At 35.6% G+C, this 25,159-nt stretch overlaps 1 protein-coding gene across 1 annotated transcript in view; it reads right to left on the bottom strand.

Annotated features, from left to right (window-relative positions):
- Window positions 1–25,159, bottom strand: part of COL11A1 (collagen type XI alpha 1 chain) — a 301,954-nt gene that overhangs the window by 139,585 nt on the left and 137,210 nt on the right. Inside the window, exons 24-30 of the mRNA XM_069090512.1 lie at window positions 24,729–24,773; window positions 20,019–20,072; window positions 18,407–18,451; window positions 16,077–16,130; window positions 15,950–15,994; window positions 4,733–4,786; window positions 3,315–3,422 (exon numbers count right to left, since the gene is read on the bottom strand). Coding sequence (XP_068946613.1) covers window positions 3,315–3,422; window positions 4,733–4,786; window positions 15,950–15,994; window positions 16,077–16,130; window positions 18,407–18,451; window positions 20,019–20,072; window positions 24,729–24,773 — 405 coding nt within the window. The remainder of the gene's footprint in view (window positions 1–3,314; window positions 3,423–4,732; window positions 4,787–15,949; window positions 15,995–16,076; window positions 16,131–18,406; window positions 18,452–20,018; window positions 20,073–24,728; window positions 24,774–25,159) is intronic.

The following is a 25,159-nucleotide window of genomic DNA, read 5'->3' as shown; positions in this document are numbered from 1 at the left end:
CCACTGCATAACCAAGCTGCTTCTAAACATACAATATAGTAACTGTCATGAGTAGAATTTGAATTCAGGCCTTTTCGACCCTACACCCCAGGACTCTATTCACTATGGCATGCTGCTTCTAAAAGTGAGAAATCACCACCTGAACATAGATCATACAGTCACAAATGGACACAAGTCAGATGGAGTTAATTTCTTTAACAGTAGAAAATCACATTTATAAAAGGTACAAGCTTGTATATGTTCCTTGCTCTGAAGTTTCCTTTCATTTAAGAGAGAGAATTTCTTTTTAAATGGGTCTAATCTTCCTTAAATAATATTTGTTTCATAAAGAGAGCCCATCACTTCATATCTGCACAAATTCCCTATATCTGATATTTGAACACATTAACACTGTTCAATGTATATTACCATTGTTCAAATGAATAATTAGCTGAAAATAATTTCATAAAGAACAAAGTAAGGCAAGATCACTTTTTTTTCCCTATAAAAGTGACCTCAAGAGTGGCCAGAACCTCATGCATGGAGATGACTAATTTATCTAAAAAGAGGAGGAGCTCAGAAGACACCAATCATAACCTTGTTATCATAGACAGAACCGTAACGTTGTCTGATTCAGTATCAATACTGCACAGGTAAGCAGTGTAGGGGGAGGGAGCGAAGGGAAGCCAACAAGCAGTGAGAAACATACTTTTAATGATGTCCCCTTGGATACATTAAGTTATCATCATTTGTTTTATGCTATTGATTTCAAGGTTAATGAAACTCCCTAATTACGATCACAAAGACATTTGTGTTCTATGTTAATTGCTGCATTAGAGGAATTGATTCTCTTATGCGTTTTTACTGGAGCTCTGCTGCAAGATAGCTTAAGAGCAGATTTAGGTCAAAGCAATCACACAGAATTTGGGAAATCCTGCAAAGAAAAATGGTATAAAATTTCCCCTTTCAAGTGCTGGCACTTAAGGAAAGAGAAGAATGTTGATGAATAGTAAAGTGGAAGGAATCCAGGGGTGGTTTCAAATCAGTGATGCTGTGATTCCCCATATTAGACCTTTGGCAGGGTGAAAAATGGGACTAAGTGGAGATGAAGTTTATCCAATAGCAGTAGTCTACCAGAAACGGCAGTGTCTTGGCAGAGTGGGGAGATAGGCGGGATGAGGAGAGGAAGGGGGAATGCACAAGGGGTCTTTCACTTCATGGCCTTTCCATTGACCTTGTCCCTTCCATCAAGCTGATAATTATGAGCTCTGTAAAGATTCAGGAGTAGCATGCCACAGTGAGAAACTGGAAATAAGTGGCTTATCTAGCAGTGCATTTATGGTAACTGTGTGGACAGGATGGTGCTTCTTCTCCTCTTCCTAGGCTGTTCTACCCTCTACCCCCCAATCTGAAAATATATCCTTTTATCTCTTAGGATAGATTGAATAGAAAGAGCCTATAGAAAGCAAAGCTACTTCGCTCTAAGGTTAACTTCCATCTAGTCTGAATATACCTTGTACCTAGAGAATTGCTTGTATGACCTTTCCCCCATTAGAATGTGAGCTTCTTGAGGGCAGAGAACAAGTTTTTTTGCTTTCTTGGTATCCCCAGAGCTCATCATAGTATCACACATAAGAAACACTTAATAAATGTTTGCTGATCAATTTGACTGTCAGATACCACTTTGAGATTCTTAAAAAAATATTATTATTCCATAAATTAAAAATAAAATTAAAAAAATATAAAAAATTAATATTATCATACCATGGCATTCTTCAGGAAGAATTCTCCTTCAGCTCGCTCACAAACTCTTCCTTTATATCAAATACATATTTATTTTCAGCTCCTAATCTCTAAATTTGAACTTTTCTCTTTGGCATTTCCTTTTGCCTTCTCTCATTTCAGAAATTGTGCAAAAGGAAACAACAAAGCAAGGAACACAAACATTCTACTTTTCATAAATATGTTTTTCCACTGTCTAAGAAATTATCTCCTAACTTGTATCTACTTGTCTGGATACCTATTTTATGCATAATTTCTGGACAATATTATAAAGAGGATAGAGAGCCATCCTCAGAGTGAAAAGACGTGATTATATTGTCCTACTTCAGACACATAGAGGTTGGGTGATTCTAGGAAACTCACTTAGTTTCTCACTTCCCCCGGCAACTCTCTAAGACTATGAATTGAAGAGAAAGTGCCAACACACATTAGTAGAGAGAGCTGCCACATTAATTTCTTATATCAATGAAATCACAAGTCCAATCTTTATATTTATGCCTATAATACATAATGATTGTCTTGGTTTCTATTAACTTTTGTATTATGCTTAACATATTATACTGTCTTTTATAAATAAATCAGAATGCATTCATATCCATAAAACTGTAAGAATTTTTTTTTCCTTTAGAATCCACATGTATAATGTCCAGTCTACAGCTAGAGTTAGACATCACCTCATATGAGATTTGAGAGGCACAGGAAGGCCTCAGATGTCCTTCCTCCCCAACACTTCCTCTCCTAGGTGACCCTAGAACTCTCATTCCTTTATTCCTGGCCACATTCTCTTCTACTTCATTTGTATACACCACATTCAACCCAAAATGAATTATTGTTCCAAGATTTGGTCCTTCCTTCTGCTTTATTTGCACATTTATGTAGGCAGTCCCTGCTTGCCAAGAATATATTGTTTCCAAATATCCATCTCTTGAAATCATTCAATTCCCTAAAGGTCCAACTCAGCTGTCCTTCCTCTGTGAAGTCTTCATTTATCCCTTCAAATGGAAAGTTCCCTCCCCTTTCTCATGTTTAGTTAGTATAATACTTTTTTTCTTCTAGAGACTCTCTAAATTTTATCTTAGATTATACCAACTTGTGGATGTCTCCTTCACATCTCCCATTAGATAATAAACTTCATGAGGACAGGGACTATTCTTTTCCATGTGTGTATTCCTAAAAGCTGGTATAATGTACTATGTATTTAATAATGGTTGTTGAATTGACCTTAAACTCCTAGTATATGAATTTAAATGATGGAGAAATCTTGACAAATCCTATATGGTTCAGAGGGTTGTAGTATAAAATAAGAAGGTCAGGCCTTGATATTGAGACAACTTAGATATAGAGTAAAGACAAAGATAATTAATTAGATTCACCAATCAATTCTATATAGCTGTCCTTCAAATTTGATTAATTTAACTTAATGACATGGGGAGTTGCTTGCATATGTGTAAAATCAAAAATTAATTAAAGTAACATTTATTAATTTACCTTCAACAAGCAATTTGGAAGTCTGGACAACTGTTCTAACTGAAAATTTGTAATTGCTTACTAACCTTCTCCCCAGCTTGACCAGGACCACCAGGGTCCCCCGTTGGACCAGCTCTACCTTTGGGACCTTCAGGGCCATCTTCTCCTCTAGGGCCTATTTGTCCAACTTCTCCCTGAAAAAACAAGAAGGCAAAAGTATAACAAATCAGAAAACAATTAGCTAGAGAAAGACAAGGATGAGTATGCAATAAAGTATTATACTAAGTGATTACTCAAAAAAAAGTTGTATATTTATTACATACTTTGGTACTGAAAAAATGAGTTGGAAATTCAGAGAGTATTAAACAAGACAAACAAATGCAAATGAACATAGTCAGGATTCTACTAAAACTGCAGTTGCCATTTGTCATTACAGTTTAAATTAATCTTTAAATCTAAGCTGCGGATATGAAGAGGAAATAATGGTATGACTATTCAGTGCCTTGTTTTAATGGTCTAGGAAAGTCATAGCATATAATGCTTTGATATGATATATGCTAGACAGCAGATTTGGAAAGGACCTTAGAGGCCATTGAATCCATCTACCTCATTTTACTAATGAGGCAGACAAAGTCTAAATGACTTGCCCAGGGTAATACAGTTAATAAGTACCTTGGGCAGGATTTCAGCTCAGGAATTCCTCACTACAAATCCAGCACTCTATCTACTATGTCATCTAGCAGTCAAAAGCCTTGTGTTTCAGTTCCAGACTGGAGTCAAAAGTAATGGCTTCTTCTTGGAACATAAATCTTTACTTCATTTTTCAAAACAAAGGCAACAACACCCCTCCCCACTTAAAAAAAAAGTCTGTTTAGCATTTATATTAATTAGGAATTATTTGTGTAAGTTAGGAAATTTTACTTTTTACACTGTAAAATTTAAATTGGTGAAGAATAACTCATATTTCTGAATTTGATGAACCCCATTCACCAAAAGAGTAGACTATCGGTCTAGGCTACGACGACTACCTTCCAGAGAAAGTTAAGTGTATGATTCTTGGAGCTCACACGAGGCAAAAGAAGGTCAAATGCTGCTGCTTTGATTCACATATATGCCAAGAAATCTCACAAAGTCCTGTAATTGCTTCTCTGAAATGCACTGTTTGGAATGGACTCCTCATTTGTTCCCATTAAAAAAAAACAAACAGATATGCCCAAATACCTAAACTTGGTAGACATATGCAACTACTTATCCCTGAATATGCTTTTATAATGTAAATGCTATCATATGACATATGGAACATTTTAACTAAAAAACAATACCCTAAAGAAAATAGATTTCCAATGATTCCTACAAAAAGTAAAAATAAGAATTGCAAAATATAAAAAAATTGTTAGCATAGGTACTAATAACTAAAATGTCTCCATTTCCATTTTCTTGGTATATTTAATGACATCATAATTTTCACTTGTATGCACTACAATAAAATTTATTTTTTACTCACTCTGTCACCTTTAAGACCCATGTCTCCTTTAAATCCAGGGAAACCATCTTCACCCTATATAAAAGATAAGCAATATATATATATATATATATATATATATATATATATATATATAAAATGTCTATTTAATCATGTCAACATCATTCTACAATTGGTTAAATGTTAAATACTCTCAGTTACTTTATATCAATCATGCTACATATTCACATCAATAGTCACTTTTTCAGTTGAAAAGAGAAAGAACTCCTATGAGGAAAATGTTTCTTCTTAAATAAAAAAAAAAATGAACCTATCAGTTACTGGATTTAGGACCTTAAAGATCATCTAGTCTAATTCACTCATTTACACGTTGGGGGAAAATTAGCAAGACACTTCACTATAATACGTACAAAAAAGTAGTTATTTTGCCTTAGTTCTAACACTTCCAGTAAGGGGACAGCTAATTCCTTCATTGGCTAACCATAATTGTTGGGAATTTTTCCCCCCTTAGATTAAGTGTAACTTTAGTTTTTTCATTTTTTTTTTTTTTAAGCAATCGGGGTTAAGTAACTTGCTCAAGGTTACACGGCCAGTTATTTCTGGTTGTGGTGCTGAGTGTCTGAGCCTGGGATTCGATCTCCAGGTCGTCCCAACACTGGAGCTGGTGCTCTTACTCGCTGAGCCACCTGGCCACCCCTAAGCAATTGGGGTTAAGTAACTTGCTCAAGGTTACACAGCCAGGTGTTTCTGGGTGGATGCTAAGTGTCCAAGCCCGGGATTCGATCTCCAGGTCTTCTCAACACTGGAGCCGGTGCTCTTACTTGCTGTGCTACCTGGCCGCCCCAACTTTAGTTTTTTCAGTGTCCACTTATCATTTCTAATTCTATCCTCTGGAGCCAAATAAAATAAATCAGATTGCTCCTTTAATTGTAAACTCTTAATTGCTTTAAGTCAGCTATCCTGTCCCTGCTGACTCCTTCGCTACCCGCATCTTTTCTCTCTAAACATCCCCAGTTACCCCAAATGATCTCCACATGTAGAGCCTTCACCATCTTTGCTTCCCACCACTTGTCTCTCTCCAGCTTATCAAAGTTCATCTCAAAAGCTCATGCCCTAAAGTGAATATAGACATGATATCCCTGAAAACTATAAAGATGACTTTGGCTGTGAGGCCCATAACTACAGATTCAAATATAGATTTGTGATGTTTTAATATCTAGAATAGACAGATCATGGCTTTGAATCCATATTCTCGAAATCCATTCCATACTCTAGCTGAAAGGATCCAATTCTATTTATGACTGAATTTTATACACACACCAGGTCTATGGTTCAGTTAACAGAATTGTTCAGACACTGCCACATTATTAAGTTAACTGCTATTATATTATATCAGAGATGTCAAATACTGCATCGTGGGCCACATGTGACCCACAACATTATTGAGTGTAGCCTGAACCAGATTAAAATTTAATTGGGAAATATTTAACAAAATAAACAAAAATACGACAAACCACAGATAATATTACATGTTGAAACTAAGTCAATATGCAGCCTATAGCGATCCTTGTATGGTTTATTAGCTCGTGTTTCCACTTGAATTTAACAACATTATACTGGAGCCATGTATATAAGAGGATAACTAATTGAGACGCACAAAGACTATTTTCTTTGAATATTTCTATGCTTATTAACAGCCACAGGGATCCAACATACATTTTGATATGACTCTTACTTCAAGAGCAAGTCATTTTGTATATCTGACAATAAATTGAAGCTTTCTTCGTTCACTCTTAATTTTTAAAGATAGATAATGAATAAATACTTAATTTCTTTCTAACAGGAGAATTGAAAGCAAGCTTTGGGAGATGCAGGATATTCTCAGTGCAATTTGGTAATGACAGATGTGTGAAAGCTCAAAATGACCACTTAATTTCCTATTGACTAATTTCTTCATTGTTTCTCCCCCAAAGCATAACACTGTAATTACATGCTTGCCACGTTTGAAAGATTTTATTTCTTCAGACAAAACTAGAAACCATTTTAGTTTTGCTTTTTAAACATAGGCATATCCATAAAGAGGAGCCTATCAATGGAATTCTAACTTCATAAAACTTTTTTTTCAATGTTTAATCATTAAAGAAAAGTAAATTAAGTTACTGTAATGGATATCCTTGTAGAGATGAGCAAATTATGCAGTACATGTAAAGGATAAATGAAGGTCAGATAGTGAAAAATCCATGGTGATGGATAGTCCATTTGGTACCCATGGTCCATTAAAAAGACAGAAGGAGAAATTATGAAAGGACAAAGGCAGTGATTGCACAGAATTTGCTAGCTATGGATGGCGTGTGATGTGCATCTTGAGATGGATATCCATATTGATCACAAATCTATTGATAATAAATCATAGATCCATTGTGGTACCTGAGTCCTGAAATGTCAGTTTTTGATGTAGTGATGCTGTCAACGAATGGAGCTGTTCACTGCCCCCCACCCCTAAATGATCAAATCTGAATTTATCAAATGAAATATATGGAAGCGATGCTGCTTGAGGTCCAGAGAATGTCCATGAGACTAGAAGCTTTATTTCAATCCTAATTCTGCTTACTTCAGCAGCACATGGATTACAGTTGTGGCATGTTAAACTTGGAAAGTAACAGATTGATTCAACCTCCTCATTTTATAGATAGGATATTAAGGCTCCTCAAGACTATGAAGGAATGGACAAAATGGAGTTTTTCCAGAGGCATATGATCAGGATCTGCTCACTCTGGTATATTGGAAAGAATACTAGACTTAGAGTCAGAAAGATCAATTCAAATCCTGCCTCTGACACAGAGTAACCATGGGACTCTAGGCAAGTCACTTTCTGTCTCTCAACCTCTGTTTCATCATATTGACAATGCAGGTGATAATAGCATCTGTTTCAGAGTTGTGATATTCAAATGCAATGTTATACTAAAGTACTTTGCAAAATTTAAAGCATTATGCCAATGTTAATTATTATTATTATTGTTATCTCAATCCCAAATGTGGTGATCATGTATTAAAAATTGAACTTTTTGAGTTACAGGACAAGGTTTAAATCCTGTTACTACTTTTATGACTTTGGGAAAGTCACTGAACATCTCTGGGCCTCATTTAGCTTATCTCTAAAATAAGAATAGACTAGATAACCCATAAAGCCTCTTCCCACTTTCAATTCTATGAATGAGAGAAGCCCTGGACAAGATTTAAGGTAAAGAATACTTGTAGGGCGGAGTCAAGATGGCAGAGTAGAAATAGGACTTCCTCACAGCTATGTCTTCCACCTGCCCCAATTCATGTAAAAGGTGACTTTGAACAAACTTTGGAGCTACAGAACCCACAAAATGACACAGAGAAGCTAACCTCCTGCTGAGAACAGCCCAGCAAGATGGCAAGAAGGGGCCAGAGCTGTTCTCTGGGAGCAGAGCCCAGCCCTACTCAAACTGAGGTTTTAGCCTTAGAGCAGGCCTGACCTGCCACTGGCTGGAGGGATTTCAGATCACCAGCAGCTGTGGCGGTTTACAGAATTATCAACCCATAGATGCTAAGGACAAAGTGAGAGGTCAGTGCAGTGTGGACTTTGGGACCCAGTAGTTTGGGAATGCTGTTGGCCTTTATCCCCTAGAGGGAGAAGTGGCTGAGGCCCTTGGCAGTGCAGCCTCCACCATGTAGCAGCTTCAGCTCCTGCCCTGCAGAGTGTTGGGGGACCAAGCAACCAGTCTGAGGGGTAATCACTTTTGCTTTAACCTGCTGAGAGCTGGATTGCAGTCTAGGGTGGAGGTTCTGGGGTGTGTGACCAGCTTCCCAGCACATGTGGAGGCTTCAGATAAGGCACCCAACTAATACCTTCAGCAGCTGAGAAAACACCAGCATTTGGGACGAAGCTCCCCTGTCTGGTAGCAGAGACCTACTGTGGCAAAAAGCTCAAAAGTCAAGTAATTGAGTGGCAACATGAGCAGGCAAAGGAAGCAGACCAAGCAGAGCAATACAACTTATACTCCTATTTTGGGGACAAAAAGGATCAAAGCATGGAACAGGAGGAAGACACTGAAGTCAGAACTCCTGTGCCAAAAGCTTCCAAGAAAAATATGAGATGGTTACAGGCCATAGAGGACCTTAAGAAGGATTCTGAAAACCAAATAAGAGAAGTGGAGGAAAAATTGGTAAGAGAAATGAGAATGATGCAAGAAAATTATGAAATGAGAGTCAACAAGCTGACTGAAGAAAATAACACCTTAAAAAATTGACTAACTCAAATGGAAAAAGAGGCTCAAAAAAGGCAATGAGGAGAAGGATGCCTTAAAAAAGCCAAATTTGCCAGATGGAAAAAGAATCTCAAAAGCTCACTGAACAGAATCATTCCTTCAGAATTAGATTGGAGCAAATGGAAGCTAGTGAATTGATGAGAAATCAAGATACTATTAAAAAGATCCAAACAAACAATAAAATAGAAGGCAATGTGAAATATCTCATTCGGAAAACCACTGACCTGGAAAATAGATCCAGGAGAGATAATTTAAACATTATTGGACTACCAGAACGCCATGATCAAAGAAAGAACCTGGAAATCATCCTTCAAGAAACTCTCAAGGAAAATTGCCCTGATGTTTACAACCAGAGGGAAAAATAGAGGTTGAAAGAATCTACCTGTTACCTCCTGAAAAAGATCCCAAAAAGAAAACTCCTAGGAATATTATAGCTAGGTTCCAAAATTCCCAGGTCAAAGAGAAAATACTACAAGCAGCCAGGAAGAAACAATTTGAATATTGTGGAAACACAATCAGGATAACATAGGATCTGGCAGCTTCTACACTGAGGGATCGAAGGGCTTGGAATATGATATTCTTTAGGTCAAAGGAGGTGGGATTAAAACCAAGAATCATCTACCCAGCAAAACCGAGTACCATGTTTCAGGGGAAAATATGGTCATTCAGTGGAACAGAGGACTTTCGAGCATTGTTGTTGAAAAAAACCAGAGTTGAATTGAAAATTTGACATTGAGATACAAGAAGCAAGAGAAGCATGAGAAGGTAAACAGGGAAAAGAAACCATAAGGAACTTATGAAAGTTGAACCATTAACATTCCTACATGGAAAATAATCATTGTAACTGATGAAACTTTTCTCAGTATGAGAACAGAAGAAGGGAATAGAAATACACACACACACATACACACACACTCACACACATATATATGTCTATATAGGAGGGTATATGGGCGTATGAATACATATGTGAATGTGTGTATATATGTATACAGGTATATATAGATAGAGGGCACAGGGCCAATTTAATGGGAAGGGATGATACTTAAAAGGTTAAATTAAGAGGTGAAAGAGGAATATAACGAGAGAAGATGGGGAGAGACAGAATGGGGTAAACTATCTCATATAGAAGAGACAAGGGAAAATGGTTACAATGGAGGGGAAGAAAAGGAAGGCAAAAAGGAATGCGTCTACCTTATTATAATTGAATTTGGCTTAGGGAGGGAATGATACACACTAAATAGGGTATCTCACCATACAGGAGAGTAGGGGGGAAGGGGATGAGAGGGGGAATGATGGAAGGAAGGGCAGCCTGGGGGGGAGGGAAGTTGGAAGTGCCCACTTTTGAAAAGGGACAGGATCAAAGTAGAAAATAGAACAAGTGGGAGGTGGGATAGGAGGGAGGGAAATATAGTCAGTCTTTTACAACATATCCGTTATGGAAATGTTTTGCTTAGCTACACATGTACCACCTATATTGAATTGCTTATCTTCCCAGTAAGGGTGGGTGGCAAAGGAGGAAGGGAATGAATCTGGAATTCAAAGTATTAAAATCAAATGTTTAAAAAAAAACTAACTGAAATAAAAGAATACTTATAAAAGCGATCTTCAAACATCTTTCTTTTCACAGGTTGCCTCTCCTACCTGAAATATTCTCCCTTTTCACAACTTTCTCTAAAAATTCCAGCTTTCTTCAAGGCTCAGTTAATGTAACATATCCTCTAGGAAGCCTTTCCTGATATCCTTTGTGATTAATATTCTATTCCTTTAACAAATATCATCATATATACATTTTTTTTCTGTTTATATGTTGTATCCTCCCAATGGAATGGAAGCTCCCTAAGAGACACTGTTTTGTTTACTTTTTGTTTTGTTTTGTATCCTCAGCACCTAGAAGTGTCCTACACATTGGAGGCATTTTATAAATATTTGTTGAATTGAACTAGGTTGGACTGAACCACTGGGATTCCCTGAGAAAAAAAGACATATCATTAGGAATGTCCCAGGAGCTAGTAAATTTCCTGTTAAGACATCTTAGGAAGAGGATGAATGATTACTTATTGGGACATTTATACTTGACAGATTCATGCTTGAAATGGGGACTAAATAAGGTGACATATGAAATTCCTTCTAAATGAAGATTTCTATAAAATGTCAAGTATTTCCCTCCTTATTTTTTCCTTTGGAGTGACTCTTCCTACATGTTCCTTTTTCTATGCAATTTTTCCCCTGACTGCTGCTATACATATGCTAGCAACATTTGTCTCTGAAATGATTCCTGAGAAATTCCCCACCTCCTCCTCACCTTTTACAAACTGTCAGTTACCATTCCTTCACAGGGGAAAAAAAGAGGAAACAAAATCTATACCAGATGCTGTTTTTATTTATATTCATGGCCAATAGAAATTCTAAGTACTTATGATTTTCTACCACAGACAAGTAATAGTCGATGAATTGATTGTTGAATACTGCTTTTCCAATTGGCCTCAAAATTGACAATATATATAGGCTGACAGTGTCACTGTAATTATCAGAATGTATTTGATATCATTATCAGAAGATCCTCATCTTTTCAAAACATGTTCCTGTTTTTCAAAATGGTAAACAGAAAAAAATTCTATACTAAACTTCCAAGGTCTTAGTAAGCAACGTGAAGTTTGATGTTTATTCCCCTTACAAAAATGAAACAAAACAGATAAAGCTTTACACACTTATACTGTTCTTGGATGCCAAAAATCATTCAAGATGCTTTTGAAAACATGATGGTAGTTAGGCATGATTTCTATTATTTGGAAGTGTATTTGTGTTTGGACGGAGATGGGGGAAGCAGGGGAAGGGGATGCTGCCAAGAATATACATTTCTCTGCCTATTCAAATGAATGAAGAGAATTAGCACAGTTGACAAATGAATACTCATACCATTCTGAAATTGTGTTAATAAATGATCCCGATGGAATATGGGTGAGTGAAAAACATCATCGTGAATAACTACGAGGTTATTCATACCCAGAATTCTTTAGTTATCCATGCCTTTATAAGCAATGTGGTTTAGGAGTATTTCCCTGACTAACAATATCTCACTTAAATAAGTGGGCTATACACCTTTTTTTCATAGCTCATAAGGCAAACCCATTAGGATTTTGTTCCTTCATGATCAGAAATATTTATGTAGCTGACTTTCCAATTTATAACAGTAAAAATATGTGTGGGAAATTGACCAAAAATTCATGCCCATGAAATTTTTCCTATGTGGTCCCCAAATATTAGCTGCTTTTTAATTTTTTTAAATGTATGCATTTTCCTGGGAAAGACAAGCTGGGATAGGGTTGGGGGGATAGATAGGCCTACTACTTACTATAAGCAATAGCATATTATATAATAGAGCCTTTAATCCCATAATACTATTTCTAGATAAACAAATTTTATGTCTTTTAGCATGGCTGATACTGAGGAGGGTAGAATACAAGGAAAAAAATCTTCTTATGGAATGCTTAATTAAATCCCTGGGCCTTATATTTGAATAATTAAATTATTCTTGCTATGCAAGGGGGCACTCAAAGGGAATCAACAACATAGATTAGTTTTTCCCACCTGAACTATATGCTTTTCTTTTCCCAAAGACTATCTACATAATTACAAATATTCAAGTAAAAAGTCTAAAAATCAGCTAATGACTCACATACTTCACATACTTGGATGCTTGTCAGAGAAAGTCAGTCAGAGGAAATCATCAACTGATTCACATGTTTTCTATAACAATATAAATGGATGTTTCTAAATTCGAAAACAGATTTCCTTTAAAACTTTTGGTTTACAAGCATGTGACAAAGCACAAAGCATTGATCAATAAACTACAAATAAATAAAATACAATCAACTACAATAAACTATCTTTAAAGTTACTAAAGACATTCTCTGGCTTGACAAGAAATGAAGATGATCAGGGTGGTTAGGTGGTGCAATGAATAAAGCACCAGCCCTGGAGTCAGGGGGACCTGAGTTCAAATCGGCCTCAAACACTTAACACTTACTAGACGTGTGACCTTGGGCAAGTCACTTAACACCAATTGCCCTGCCTTACACCCTCCAAAAAGCAAAAAAAAAAATACAAAGATATGATGCTTTTAAAGACATGAAGTCCTATATAAATGTGAGTGATTTCCAACATTTTCACCGTTATCTCCCTCTCATCTTTTCTGATTGAGTCCATGCTAGGAGCAACCCTAGGATAAGTTATTATTCTGCTATTATTATTGTTCACTTGATGATTTTTGGACTAACTGAAGGTAGATTAAATGACTTTGGTAACTGAGCAGATGGATGCAAACTCATCTTCGGAAGACTCATTGAAAACATCCTTGTCCCATAAGCATGTAACAGATAGGATTTTGAAGACCGTTAATTCAAAAAGTATTTCTATGTATATTTAATCTCCTCATGATATGAGCTCAGCCATTCAATAAGAACTTGTTAAGCACCTACTGTGCCTAAGAACTGGTGATACAATGAAAGGCAAAAGACAATCCCTGTTCTCAAAAAGCTTTCACCATTATATAGGTTGGCCTTGGAAGACAGACTCAATTCTTTTTTGACTTTTTTTTAGGGCAATTGGGGTTAAGTGACTTGCTCAAGGTCACATGGCTAGTTTTTGTGTTAAGGGTCTGTGGCTGGATTTGAACTCAGGGACTCCTGCCTCCAGGGCTGGTGCACTGTGCCACCTAGCTGCCCCCAACTCAATTCTTTTTAGGAGTGATGATGGTGTATATAAGGGTAAGCAGAACCATCGTGGTATTAAACTATCTCCCTTCACAATCTCCTGTAATGGAGTTGGTAATTAACTCAATATCTAACACAAGGCATAGGGCAGAACTTCCATTGTTGCCAAGAGAGGGTCAATAAATCACCCACCATATAATCTTCAAGTGTTCCAGATATTAATTCTTGATACCTGTCTTCTTGGAATCTAGCCTCCAGGTCATCTAAACCAGATGATATTGTGAACCTGGACCCCAACCCTATTCTACTTTGTAACTCTTGGTGACCTCATTAAGTCTAATGGGTACTTACTTTATTTCCAGGCAGATGACTCCCCAAACTATATACCTACCCTTCATCTCAATCCTAAAATCTAGGCTTCTACCACTAGCTGACAGCTGAACACATGCTCTTATATGTTCTATTTGAAACCCAAGAAGGGCAACTTGTCTCTTTTGATTAAGGGTACTACTTACCTTTCTAGATACCCAGGTTCACAAGCTCAATGTCACCTTCAATACTTCAGTCCATTTCCAACCTTCTTACAGTTTATTCCCCTCCACATATACAAACCAGCTACGCTGGCCTACTTGCTACTCTTCATAGACAACATACAGTCTCCGAACTTAGCATTTTCCCTATTCATCCCCTATAATTGGAATGTTCTCTCTCCTCATTTTCGCCTCCTGGACCCCCAGTATTCTTTAAGATCCAGCTCAACCCCAACCTTCTTTAAGACCTTTTCTGATTTCCTCCAGCATTCTAGCTTCCCTCACCACTAGTGCCTTTCACCTGAGCTTACCTTCCATTTACACTGTGTATATCTTGTCTATACATAGACTTATACATTCTAATGGGACTTCCATGAGGTCAAGGACTGTTTTTGCCTTTTTTTGTATCTCTAAATCTTAGCACAGTAATAGGCATAAAATAAGAAGTCACCAACCTTGAAGCCCAAGTAAATAAGATTAGGTATACAACTAAAATGATGATACACTAATGGTAGACCTTTTTTCAGGATAATCTTTTATTTTAAACACAAGTATTTCTACATCATTTTTTGGAATCAATAAACAGTCAAATTATCAAATTTGGAGACTTCCAAAAAATGCAAATAAATGGAAATCTTAGGCTTTTATGCTGCTTTGAATTTTACCACTAGTAGTCCTGAAGTAAAGGCATGGATGGTTGTTTTCTTAGAATCTAGGCCTAAGGGAGAATTTAGAAAATTCTCTAGTCTAAATCCCTCATTTATAAATGAGGGAAATGAAGTTAAGAGACATGAAGTGACTGATGCAAGATCACAAAGGTAGTGACAGTAATGGGATTGGAACGCTGGTCTTCTGACTCCAAATGAAAAGATGACTTCACAATGCATTTTAATCCACATGCAAATATTAAGAATATACTATCTACCAGGCACTGTAACAGGAAATGGGCATACAAGACAAAAAAGGAAATAGTCCCTGACCTCAAGAAGCTTTCATGCTACAGGGGGAGACAACACACACATAAATATATAAAAGAAGGCATATAAAATACATAATTTTGCCATTATAAATATTTTTTCACAATAATTATAGTGTCTTATAAGACAATTTATCAAAGAATATTTAAGCATTCAGCTTAAAGATTTGTGTATAGAAATGTTATATAGATATTTATATTAATAAATGTTTGCTGAATAAAATATTTCATGCAAGACATGATGCTAGGTGCTACAAGCAAAGTAAAGATTAAAGGACTCAGTACATTGCTCAAGCACCCTGAAATATTGTGGTCATAATAACCCAGAAATACTCAGTGATGGGAAGGTCTGGGAGAGGGACATGTGAAAATTGGCTTGAAGAACATGAAAGGTTATATTACAAGGAAGCATTTGAGATTGGCCTTAAAGTACATGAAGAATTCAACAAAGATATGGCCAAGATAACTTGATTTCTGAACTGTGACAACTCTTTGTCAGTCATTCTAGACACTGAAACTTCATTCAATGAAAAATGTCAATCGTGTTCAAGAACCAAATATGTTTGTGAGTGTCAGGCTAAAGTTAGGGTGAAGATTAGATACAGATTTCTGCTCCATTTTATTTTGGCTGATTTAATATTGAGATTAGGTTGTTTATACTTTAGCCAAGAGAGATAAGCTTTATACAGAAATAATGTAACATATAAAAAGTCAAACCTTACCTTTTCACCTTTAGAGCCCTTAAGACCTCTTACACCATCAGCACCCTATATAATAAATTAGAAAGATCAAATAAAAATGAGATTTTCATATTTAAATTAGGGAGTTAGAAGAATATTTAATATTTACCTTCACACCACGAGGTCCAGGATAACCAATGGGACCCTGTGGACCAGGAGGACCCTGAAAAAGAATGGAAAAATTGAAAATGAAGTTTATTTGTTCATTCATAAGGGATTCATTTTGCAAAAATAGTTTTCAAAAAAGTGAGATAGGCTTTTTTTTTACACTGTGCTTGGTAAAAAATCCTCTGGAGTACATTGTTAATTTGTAAAGAAAATTCTGACAGGTGTCATATAGGGTCTAAATGGACACAGTTATAATTGACTGCATATACAAACCAGTTTGTTTGTTGTCCTTGGATGTGATAAAATTACAATTTAAAGCATATAAGATTCCTGAGTGGTAAAAAAAAAAAACACTTAAATAGTTTAGGGTTTTGTTTATCAAAGATATAATCAAGCAGGGATGGCTAGGTGGTGCAGTGAACAGAGCACTGATCCTGAAGTCAGGAGGACCTGAGTTCAAATCTGACCTCAGACACATAACACTTACTAGCCGTGTGACCTTGGGCAAGTCACTTAATGCCAAATGCCCTCCAAAAAGCCAAAAAAAAAACGATATAAACAAGGAGATGTAGGAGATACAAGACTGTGATGTGTAGTTCGGGAGAAAAGAGATTAAAGTGAAGAACCTTTCAGCCTGGTCCAGTCAATAAAATAATTCTTATTTTCATAAAACAGAGGAACTGATTGGGATGAGGTCAAAAGTCTTACCATAATCTCACAAGGCTCTTTTCAATTTAAGGAAAAAGAGCCCTGGTTTACCTCAGTTGGGGATAGATATAAGACCTAAGAATTAAAATAGTTTTTTGATCACAAGTTAAGTGACAAAGAGGACAAAGCTCTAAGAAGAGGTATAAGAAGAAACTGAAGAGATGTGATATAAGGCTAGGGTGTAGTCTAGATAAGAAGAAAAGAATGGGAGAGCCATTGGTCAAGAAAACTGCTTGAGAACTATATAGTCATTGACTCAGAATGGCCTTTGAAGTAGATTGCAGCCCTCTCTATAGGGGAGTGGCTTATTACTCATAACCCATGAATGGGGGAGAGAGTTGCAGATCCAGAAGATAGCACTTCATCCAAGGACTGTAGCTGAGACATAGCCACAGACTTAGGAGTAATACAATGAAGCACCCTCTCTTCAGGGAAGAGACTCATTAATCAAAGTACTCCTTGGTGGATAGTGAAAAACAAAGCTAGAGTCCTCCATTCAGGAGAGAGGGCTTACTAACCACAGTATCTCTAATTGAGGGATTTTTAACCTGAGTTCTGAATTTTAAATTTGTTTTGATTCATTGTATTTCAATGTAATTTACTTAAATTGAAATCCTGCATTTAAAAAAAATGCATTTAAAACATTATTCTAAGAAGAGTTTACCAACATCTTCATAAGATTGCCAAAGCATTAAGAAACCATGTTCCAATGAATCATAGGATAAGACTTTAGAGAACAACAAATACAACACCCTCATTTATCCCTAAGGAAACTAATACCCAGGAGATTGGAAGATTTACCCAGAGTCAAAAACTACATTCAAATGATTTAAACTATGATCAAACAGTTATTGATTTTCTATGTGGAATTCTGTCAATATCAGATCTAAGGAACCATATCTTTACTGTGTAGGTTTTAGGTTCTATAGCAACTCTAGGATTTTAAAAACTGCTAATTTTTTAGCAATGTTACTAGTTCTCAATGAAGACTATTTTCTCTTGGTTATTTCAATCCAAACTCAGATCAGTGTTGAGTGCTTTTTATTTTCCTATTTAAACATGCTAATCAATTACACGTATACAGGATTATTCTTGCTTGACAAAAAAGAAACCCTAAAAGAAAATTGTGAATTAAAATTTGAACCTGATTTCATCATTCACATTTTAATCAGATACCTTTTCATTGAAATTATTCTGTAATTTCAATGGCACTTTTTGAAGTTCCTCATCATGTGTCACATGTGCTTTTAAATCTTTGTCTAGGCTTGCCCTCCAGGAATGAGGCAGGATTTAAAAAGCATAAGATGCCAAATTGGAAATTCAAACGTACAGGCTATCTATCCAAACCATATGCCAGTTTATTATATCCTGAGGAGACTGAAATAAACATAAATAAAGCCAATGCTATATAAAAATTAAAATGCTAGCAAAAATTGCATAGATGCTAATCAATGAATACATCTGTCAGGACATGCATGAGTTGAATAGGTTTACTTTCTAGTATTCATATTAATAACTAACAACTTTGGAAGAACAAGTACGTTACATGGTTCACGAACTTGAAAGGATTTTTTTTACATAGATAAAGAAACCAAACACTGAGGTTTATGCTTTGAAACATACCAGAGCACCTTTTTCTCCAGATTGACCTTCTTTGCCAGGATGACCCTGAATAGAAGAAAAATATACAATCATTAGATAGAATATCAATGACTTTTTAAGAATACAACCATGAAAAATCATTTCTCTCAGGTTTGAGGATTTCAATCTTGTTGTTTAGAAATGGGGATAACTTTTAAAATGACTGAAATGTTAATTTTTTCTGAAGGAATTTCATCTTTCTACATGAAGGCAGTATATATGACTTTAAGCAAAATTGAAAATAGTGTATGAAAATGTTAGTAATTATTAATAAGGTTAGGAATGACAGACAAATTAATACAATATTCAATGAGATTATGCATGTAAAAGAGTCTTGAAAAGCATATACATAATATACATATATATATACACACAAGGAAGATCTATTTCAATTAAAACAATCTGACATCAACTTGAATATATTTTCCATAGTAAACACTCAAATTTGAGGGTTTTTTCCAATAAATTTCAAGAATGTAGATATAGATACCTCAGAAACACATCACTTTTTACTAGAAATGAAACCAATTTCAAAATACAGATTATTTGACAAGTGATCAAATAACCAATAATCATATATGCTATTTTATCAAGTAATTAATATTATGTTAGTTATGTGATGGAGAAAAAGACAGGACAGTCATAGTGTGTAAGCAAAAGACATGCAAAGGACAGCACACATATTCCTACTGGTATGCATTCACTGTCAGTATATTAGAGGGGCCCCTCTGTGGAAAATTTACAAAAAAGATATTGATAATAGGTAGAGATATGTACTAGTGAAGAAAGTCCCAACTAAATAGGAATAAGTATAAAAGTAATCGCTGTTAATGGCCAAATTTTGAAAATTAATGATGTGTAAAGAACAGTCACTTCTTGATTTTCCATGGTCCCTGAGATAGTATGCCTATAGTGTGCATGAGTCTGCCAGAAGGCTTTGTAACAGTGTTGATATGAAGAAGTAGAATGCATGGACTCTTATCTTCAAGAAAATGGCACTGTAGTTGACAGACAAAACATAAATTCACCAAAATGTAAATCACAATACAAAAATTAAATATATTTTCAATCCTTCAAAAGTTAAACAATATAGAAAATATAATAATTTTACATATGCACGATTAATTAGGAAGTGAATGTCATCAACAAGTAAGAATCCATAGGAAGAAATCTCTATTCAACAGAGTAGCCTGGGAAGTTTCATAGAAAAGGACTGCCATTGTATATTATAAGATGGGTACAATTAGGGTAGGCAGAAAGGATGGAGAAGTGTATTCAAGGATAGGCATAAAAAAGGATGAATGCAAACATTGTGTTGGGAAGATCTAGTTTGGCCAAAGCAGGAAATTCCTATAGAGGACAAATAGAATATAAGGCTAGAAAAATAGTTAAGACACAGATTATGGATAGCCTTAAATAGCCACCATTAATTTAAGCAGGATAGTCATATGAGTGGTAGTTTAGAATATTAGTTCTTTTTTAATGATTAACTTGTTACTAAGTTTAAAATGAAGCCATGTAACAAGATATGCTAACTATAAATTTGTGCTGTCTAAATAAAGAGAAATTTAAAAAGACATTTAGTGTTACTTACAGGAGGCCCATCAGCACCAGCAAGTCCAGCAAGACCAGGTTTTCCCTGTGGACCCTAATTCAAAACCAAAAGACATTGTTTTATAAGAAAATAAAACTCACTCAGCATGCTGTACAAATGTGAATATAGTTTATGTTAATCACATCAGAAAAATGAAAAAATTCTTATGATAATTAAAAAAATATTAAGTGATTATCAACATTGTTGCAAATATTCAGATCATATTTTAGTACATCAAAAAGGTATTTGAGTGAAGCAACTCGATAAAAGTCTTTCTAAAGAAGGAAAATAGGATGAAAAAGTAACATCAAGATTCAAAAAGAAAATGGTATCTTGCTTTATATATATTCTACCTATGTCATTTTTTCCTCCTCCCTCCCTTCCTCCTTTTTACCTTCCTTTCTCCCTCCCTTCCTTGTTTCTTTCCTCCCTTTCTTCTTTCTTTCTTTCCTCCCTCCCTTCCTTGTAGGTGGTACAGGGGGGAATAAAGAGAAGCAAAATATAATTTACAAGGGCAAAAATTAAAAAAAAAAACTCTGGACATATCTAACGCCTTTTAGAAGGCATTTTAGATTTTGGGCCTAGGCCTAGAACTTCCTGGGTCAGGGCAGAAATTTGTACTAGGTATCATAGTATGCATCTTGGGCTTAGATTCACCAGGAGCATGTGGTGATTGCTGGTGCCACCCTCACCCTGGTGAATGTCCTTCACCTAGATGGAAAGGTTGAGGACCTTGACCAGAATGACTGATGATGTGGAAGATGTCACTTTCCTTACACTTGGGCTCTTACCCCTTCTGTTCAAAACCTCTGCTTGTCAGTACATTTTCAATGAAATTTTCAAAAACTGCAAAACTTGCTCTACTACTTCAGATAGTTGAAGGTGAATAGATGCAGGTGTACTATCAGACATCTTAGAGTACTCAGGCATTGAAGAAGGCCAACAACTGAGTCAAAGAGGTATGCTTTTCACTATCAAGTCCATGAATATACTGTGGAAAATCTTCAACTGTGAACTCAGTAAAGTTCTGGGACACTGGGTCCTCTTAGAAGCTGCTGTTAGGCCTGGTCTACACTAAGCGTGTGTGTGTGTGCATGTGTGTGTGTGTGCATGTGTCTTTGGTCTTCCGTTCATACATGTTGTCACTTTCAGCATGCTTTGTACTGGACAGGTAGCTCCAGTCTCTTTGAGACCAATGAATTCTGGAAAGCAATGTCTTGCTGAATTCAATCCTGCTGACTTCATTATAAGCCAATCATTTAAGTCCTTCACAACAGTTCTGTCTTTTGTCCCTTCTTCTTCCCCTCTTAGTTAAATAATTACTAATCTTCTCTTTTCTAATTTTCTTGTCTTCCAGTCAATTCTTATTATTCTTTTTTTTAATTTCTCTGTTTCTCATAGATCAAGATTCTGAAGAACAATATGAGATTTTTTTTATCTGAAATATTTCTATCTTACATTTTTGCATTTATAGATCTTGCTGTTTGTCTTCAGAAATTGTGGGCAATATTCTTGTATTTCTTAGTGTACTTTGTTATTTAGATTTTTAAAAAATTTGTCAGGTTCCGGGAAGCCTTAAATTATCTCTGCACATGTTGTTTTTAAGTTCATTTTAACTTCGTTAGTAGCCATATGTTCTTTTAACATTGTGGACTTTTGACAGATTGTATTTCATTATAATATGCTTGTGTTATAAGAAGGGGTATACTGGAGCCTGCCTATTAGAACCAATTGTGTGAGCATTTATACCTTATAAACAGTGCTTGATTTATTGTTTTCTTGACTAGACTTAAGAAAGTAATGGAGAAAATGATAATATGAAGATTAAAATTTATAGTTTATCATGTGTACTTTTTTCTTTCTAGAGAGCTGGTTGTAAAATATTAATCAGCACACCCATACTTATAAATCTATGAATCTATCCACTTTTGAGAGTCTCCATTTTGAAATCATATTTCCACCTTATCAGCTTATTAGTTTTTAATTATGTATTAAAGCTCTAAATTCTAATCTTTATTCCTAATTTCTTGTTTTATGGATTTCGTTTTGTTTTTCAACTATTTTGGATTTTCCTACCTTGGGCATACATAGGTTTTTGTATTTCATCAGGCTTTCAGTTATTTTCTTTTATCTTGTAATAGTTGAAAGAACTTTGTAATCTCTTTGAGGATTTAGTAATCATCCTTCTTTCTGGTTTTAGGAACAATCTAGGATTAATTTAAGGGCTTTTTTCTTGATACCTTTGATCATTCAGTCCTTTAAAAATATTCTCTTTTCATTGCTTTCTGATTTATCTCATTTTGATAGTAGTTATACTTACAAGGTGGGGCTTGAATGCTGCTCTACCTTAACATGGATGTTGGGGAATTCAAGTATATAGGCTTTGCTAGCCTAAGTACACCCTGAGGAAAGAAGGCTAGCTGAAACTGTGTTTAAGTCACCTTTCCTTCAGGTCCGGCACTTAAATGTCAATAATGTGTCTTTCGATGCATGCATGTATGTGTTTATATATATATATGTATATGTGTGTATACATACACACATATATAATCTGTGTGTAGGAATATGTATATAAATTTGTATCTATTTATGTTAAATTAAACATTTTGTATACAAGACCAACACTGTATTTTTAATGCTACAGTGACATTTTAATTCCAATTTAAAAAAAAAAACGTTCTAATTGCTGCATCTTCATATTTGTTTACTTGTTGGTACTTTCTCTCAGAGTTCCTATCCTGCTATTATAGCATTTGTGTATGTGCTTTTGTTTCTTTTAAATAACATTTAAGTATTGAGGAAAACAACTCCTTGAATCGTTATGCATGCTGGACATATTCAATAAGACTAGGCAATCAAAATGTCAAGGAAAACATTATCTTTGTCTGATGTTTTTCCTTCATCTAATTTCTTTATAATAAAACATTCATTCCATACAAAGTAACTGAAATTGAATCACAGACATCACTGTTTAAAAATTAAAGATTCTGGAAAGAAAAACTAAATATTATAAGTGACATATTGGAAAATGATAAATGCTGAATAAAAATTAAACAAAACTCATTCTTGTTCTGATATGTGTGTGTGTGTGTGTGTGCGCACACACGCACCCAATTTTCTCTTGATTTTCTGGACTTGTCTTTTACCTTCATGAAAAGAGAAACATTTTGATGATATGATTAATAAAGTAAGCCTTAATTAAAATGCTATTCTGATGCCTTTTAGCCATGTAGAGTCAACCCTGCATTTCTAAAGGCTAGATTTTAGGACGATAAGCTCTTGTGGAGCTGACCAAGTTAGAGAACGGGAGAAACATACAAAAGGTCCAAAGATGACCTACATTCAATGTCTGTTTGAAAAAAAAAAAACAATTCAGAGAGGCTGCTCACTGGAAAACTAGCCAATGGGTGACGATTTCTGAGGAGAAGAGGGGATGTTAACCAGCAAGATTCATTAAGCATCTCCTGTGTTCCAGATACTGCGCTAACACTGGCAATAAAAAGGAAAGCAAAAAAGAAAAAAAGTTCCTGCTCTCAAGGAGCTCTCAGTTTAATGAATAAGAAGTCATAGCATATCACTAAATCTTCCTATAGGTGATAATGTATGTGAGATCCACTTGGGTATGTGATAACCACACCTACTTACAATACTGAAATACACAGTACAATTATAGAAGACAGAGACATGGATCTTAAATGTTACTTATCATAGCTCTCTTCAAAATTTCTTTCTTCTTTCTCAGAATATAATGGAATATGAATAGATGAGATTCAGATATTGTCTTTCATGTCTGGCTAAGCAGACAGAATTTCAGAATTTGAATCTCTTTTAATAGCCTCATGCAAACATAATGGACATTGTGCAGGAAAAAATGAGCACACGAACAAGTATGCAATCCATGATAAATGATGTATTTTTACAAAAGGCCAAATTGTGATAAAAAGTGGCAAGGGAGTGATTTTGGGGCCTAAAGACAAGGATGACTGAAAAACATGCTTTGGGGAGAAATTTTAGAATGCATGGACTATATATTTTGTCATTTCCCTAGAACAACATTCATGCAAAGGTAGGCATAGAAAAGATATGGATAATTTGGTAAAATCCACATGAAGTCAATACTGCTCAAAAAATAGGGAATATCAGGATAACAGATGAATGAACTGGCTAGCATTGGGGGAGCAGAAGTTATTGCTTTGATGATAAGCATAGGACAAAAATCTGCATACAATAAAGAGCTTATTATCTCACAGATCCAGTCATGAAATGATTAATGAGCAGAGTCCCTACACAAAGAAAGCGGTGACAGTTAAAAGTTCCCAATTTACCCCGTCATCATAACTTGTAAAATAAAATGCTATTTCACAAGCATATTTAATTACATTTTTAAATGAGAGAAAAGGAGGACCCAAAGCTAGGAAAAACCTTCCCTCATCTAATGGGTTTGTGAAATTAATATAGCTGAGAATGTCACTTTTGGCAGTTTTCCAAGTGACAGCTATCTGAACTTTTTATCAGCCTCAGTTAGTGCTGTATGAATGAATTTCTCTTCTCCTTCTGTTCCATAATTTACAGTGGTACTCCTGACAAATCCCTGTGCACTAGCCATAAGTAGACAATATCCATAACATAAGGAAAAGCTTTTAGATTTGAATTGAGGTTGTTCACACCAGTTGAGTGAGTAGAACAGATTAGAGTAACATGGTAACTTACTTTTTCACCAGGAGGGCCAATTGGGCCTTGGGGACCAGGAAGGCCCTGTTCAAAAAAAAAATCCAGTTAGGACAATGGCAGTAATCACTAAAGGATAGAATTGGTTTTTTTCCTTTAAGAGTCACCTTTTAACAATCTATTTCACATTAATCGTTTAAGGGGATCAGGAATGATTAATGTCATATTCCCTCCTCCCCACTTAACAGTCAGTTCTGGAACTTTGTTGGTGTTTTTGAACTAGCTACCCTTCTGGCATTCACTCTGTAACAAGATCCTATTCAGAACCCTCCTGCAGGTGTGGCTACTCCTGCTGGCATTCCGGGAACATTGAATGACTCATTTTTCTCTTGGAAGAAAGGGGCCTCTGCAAGCTCAGTTTGGAACACACACACACACACACACACACACACACACACACACACACACACACA

Source organism: Petaurus breviceps, unplaced genomic scaffold, assembly GCF_028583685.1.
Source record: "Petaurus breviceps papuanus isolate PSGF00001 unplaced genomic scaffold, PetGlider_PUasm1.0 186, whole genome shotgun sequence".
Taxonomy (NCBI): Eukaryota; Metazoa; Chordata; class Mammalia; order Diprotodontia; family Petauridae; genus Petaurus; species Petaurus breviceps.
Note: the sequence above shows the minus strand (reverse complement) of the source record. Positions and strands in the feature narration are given on the sequence as shown.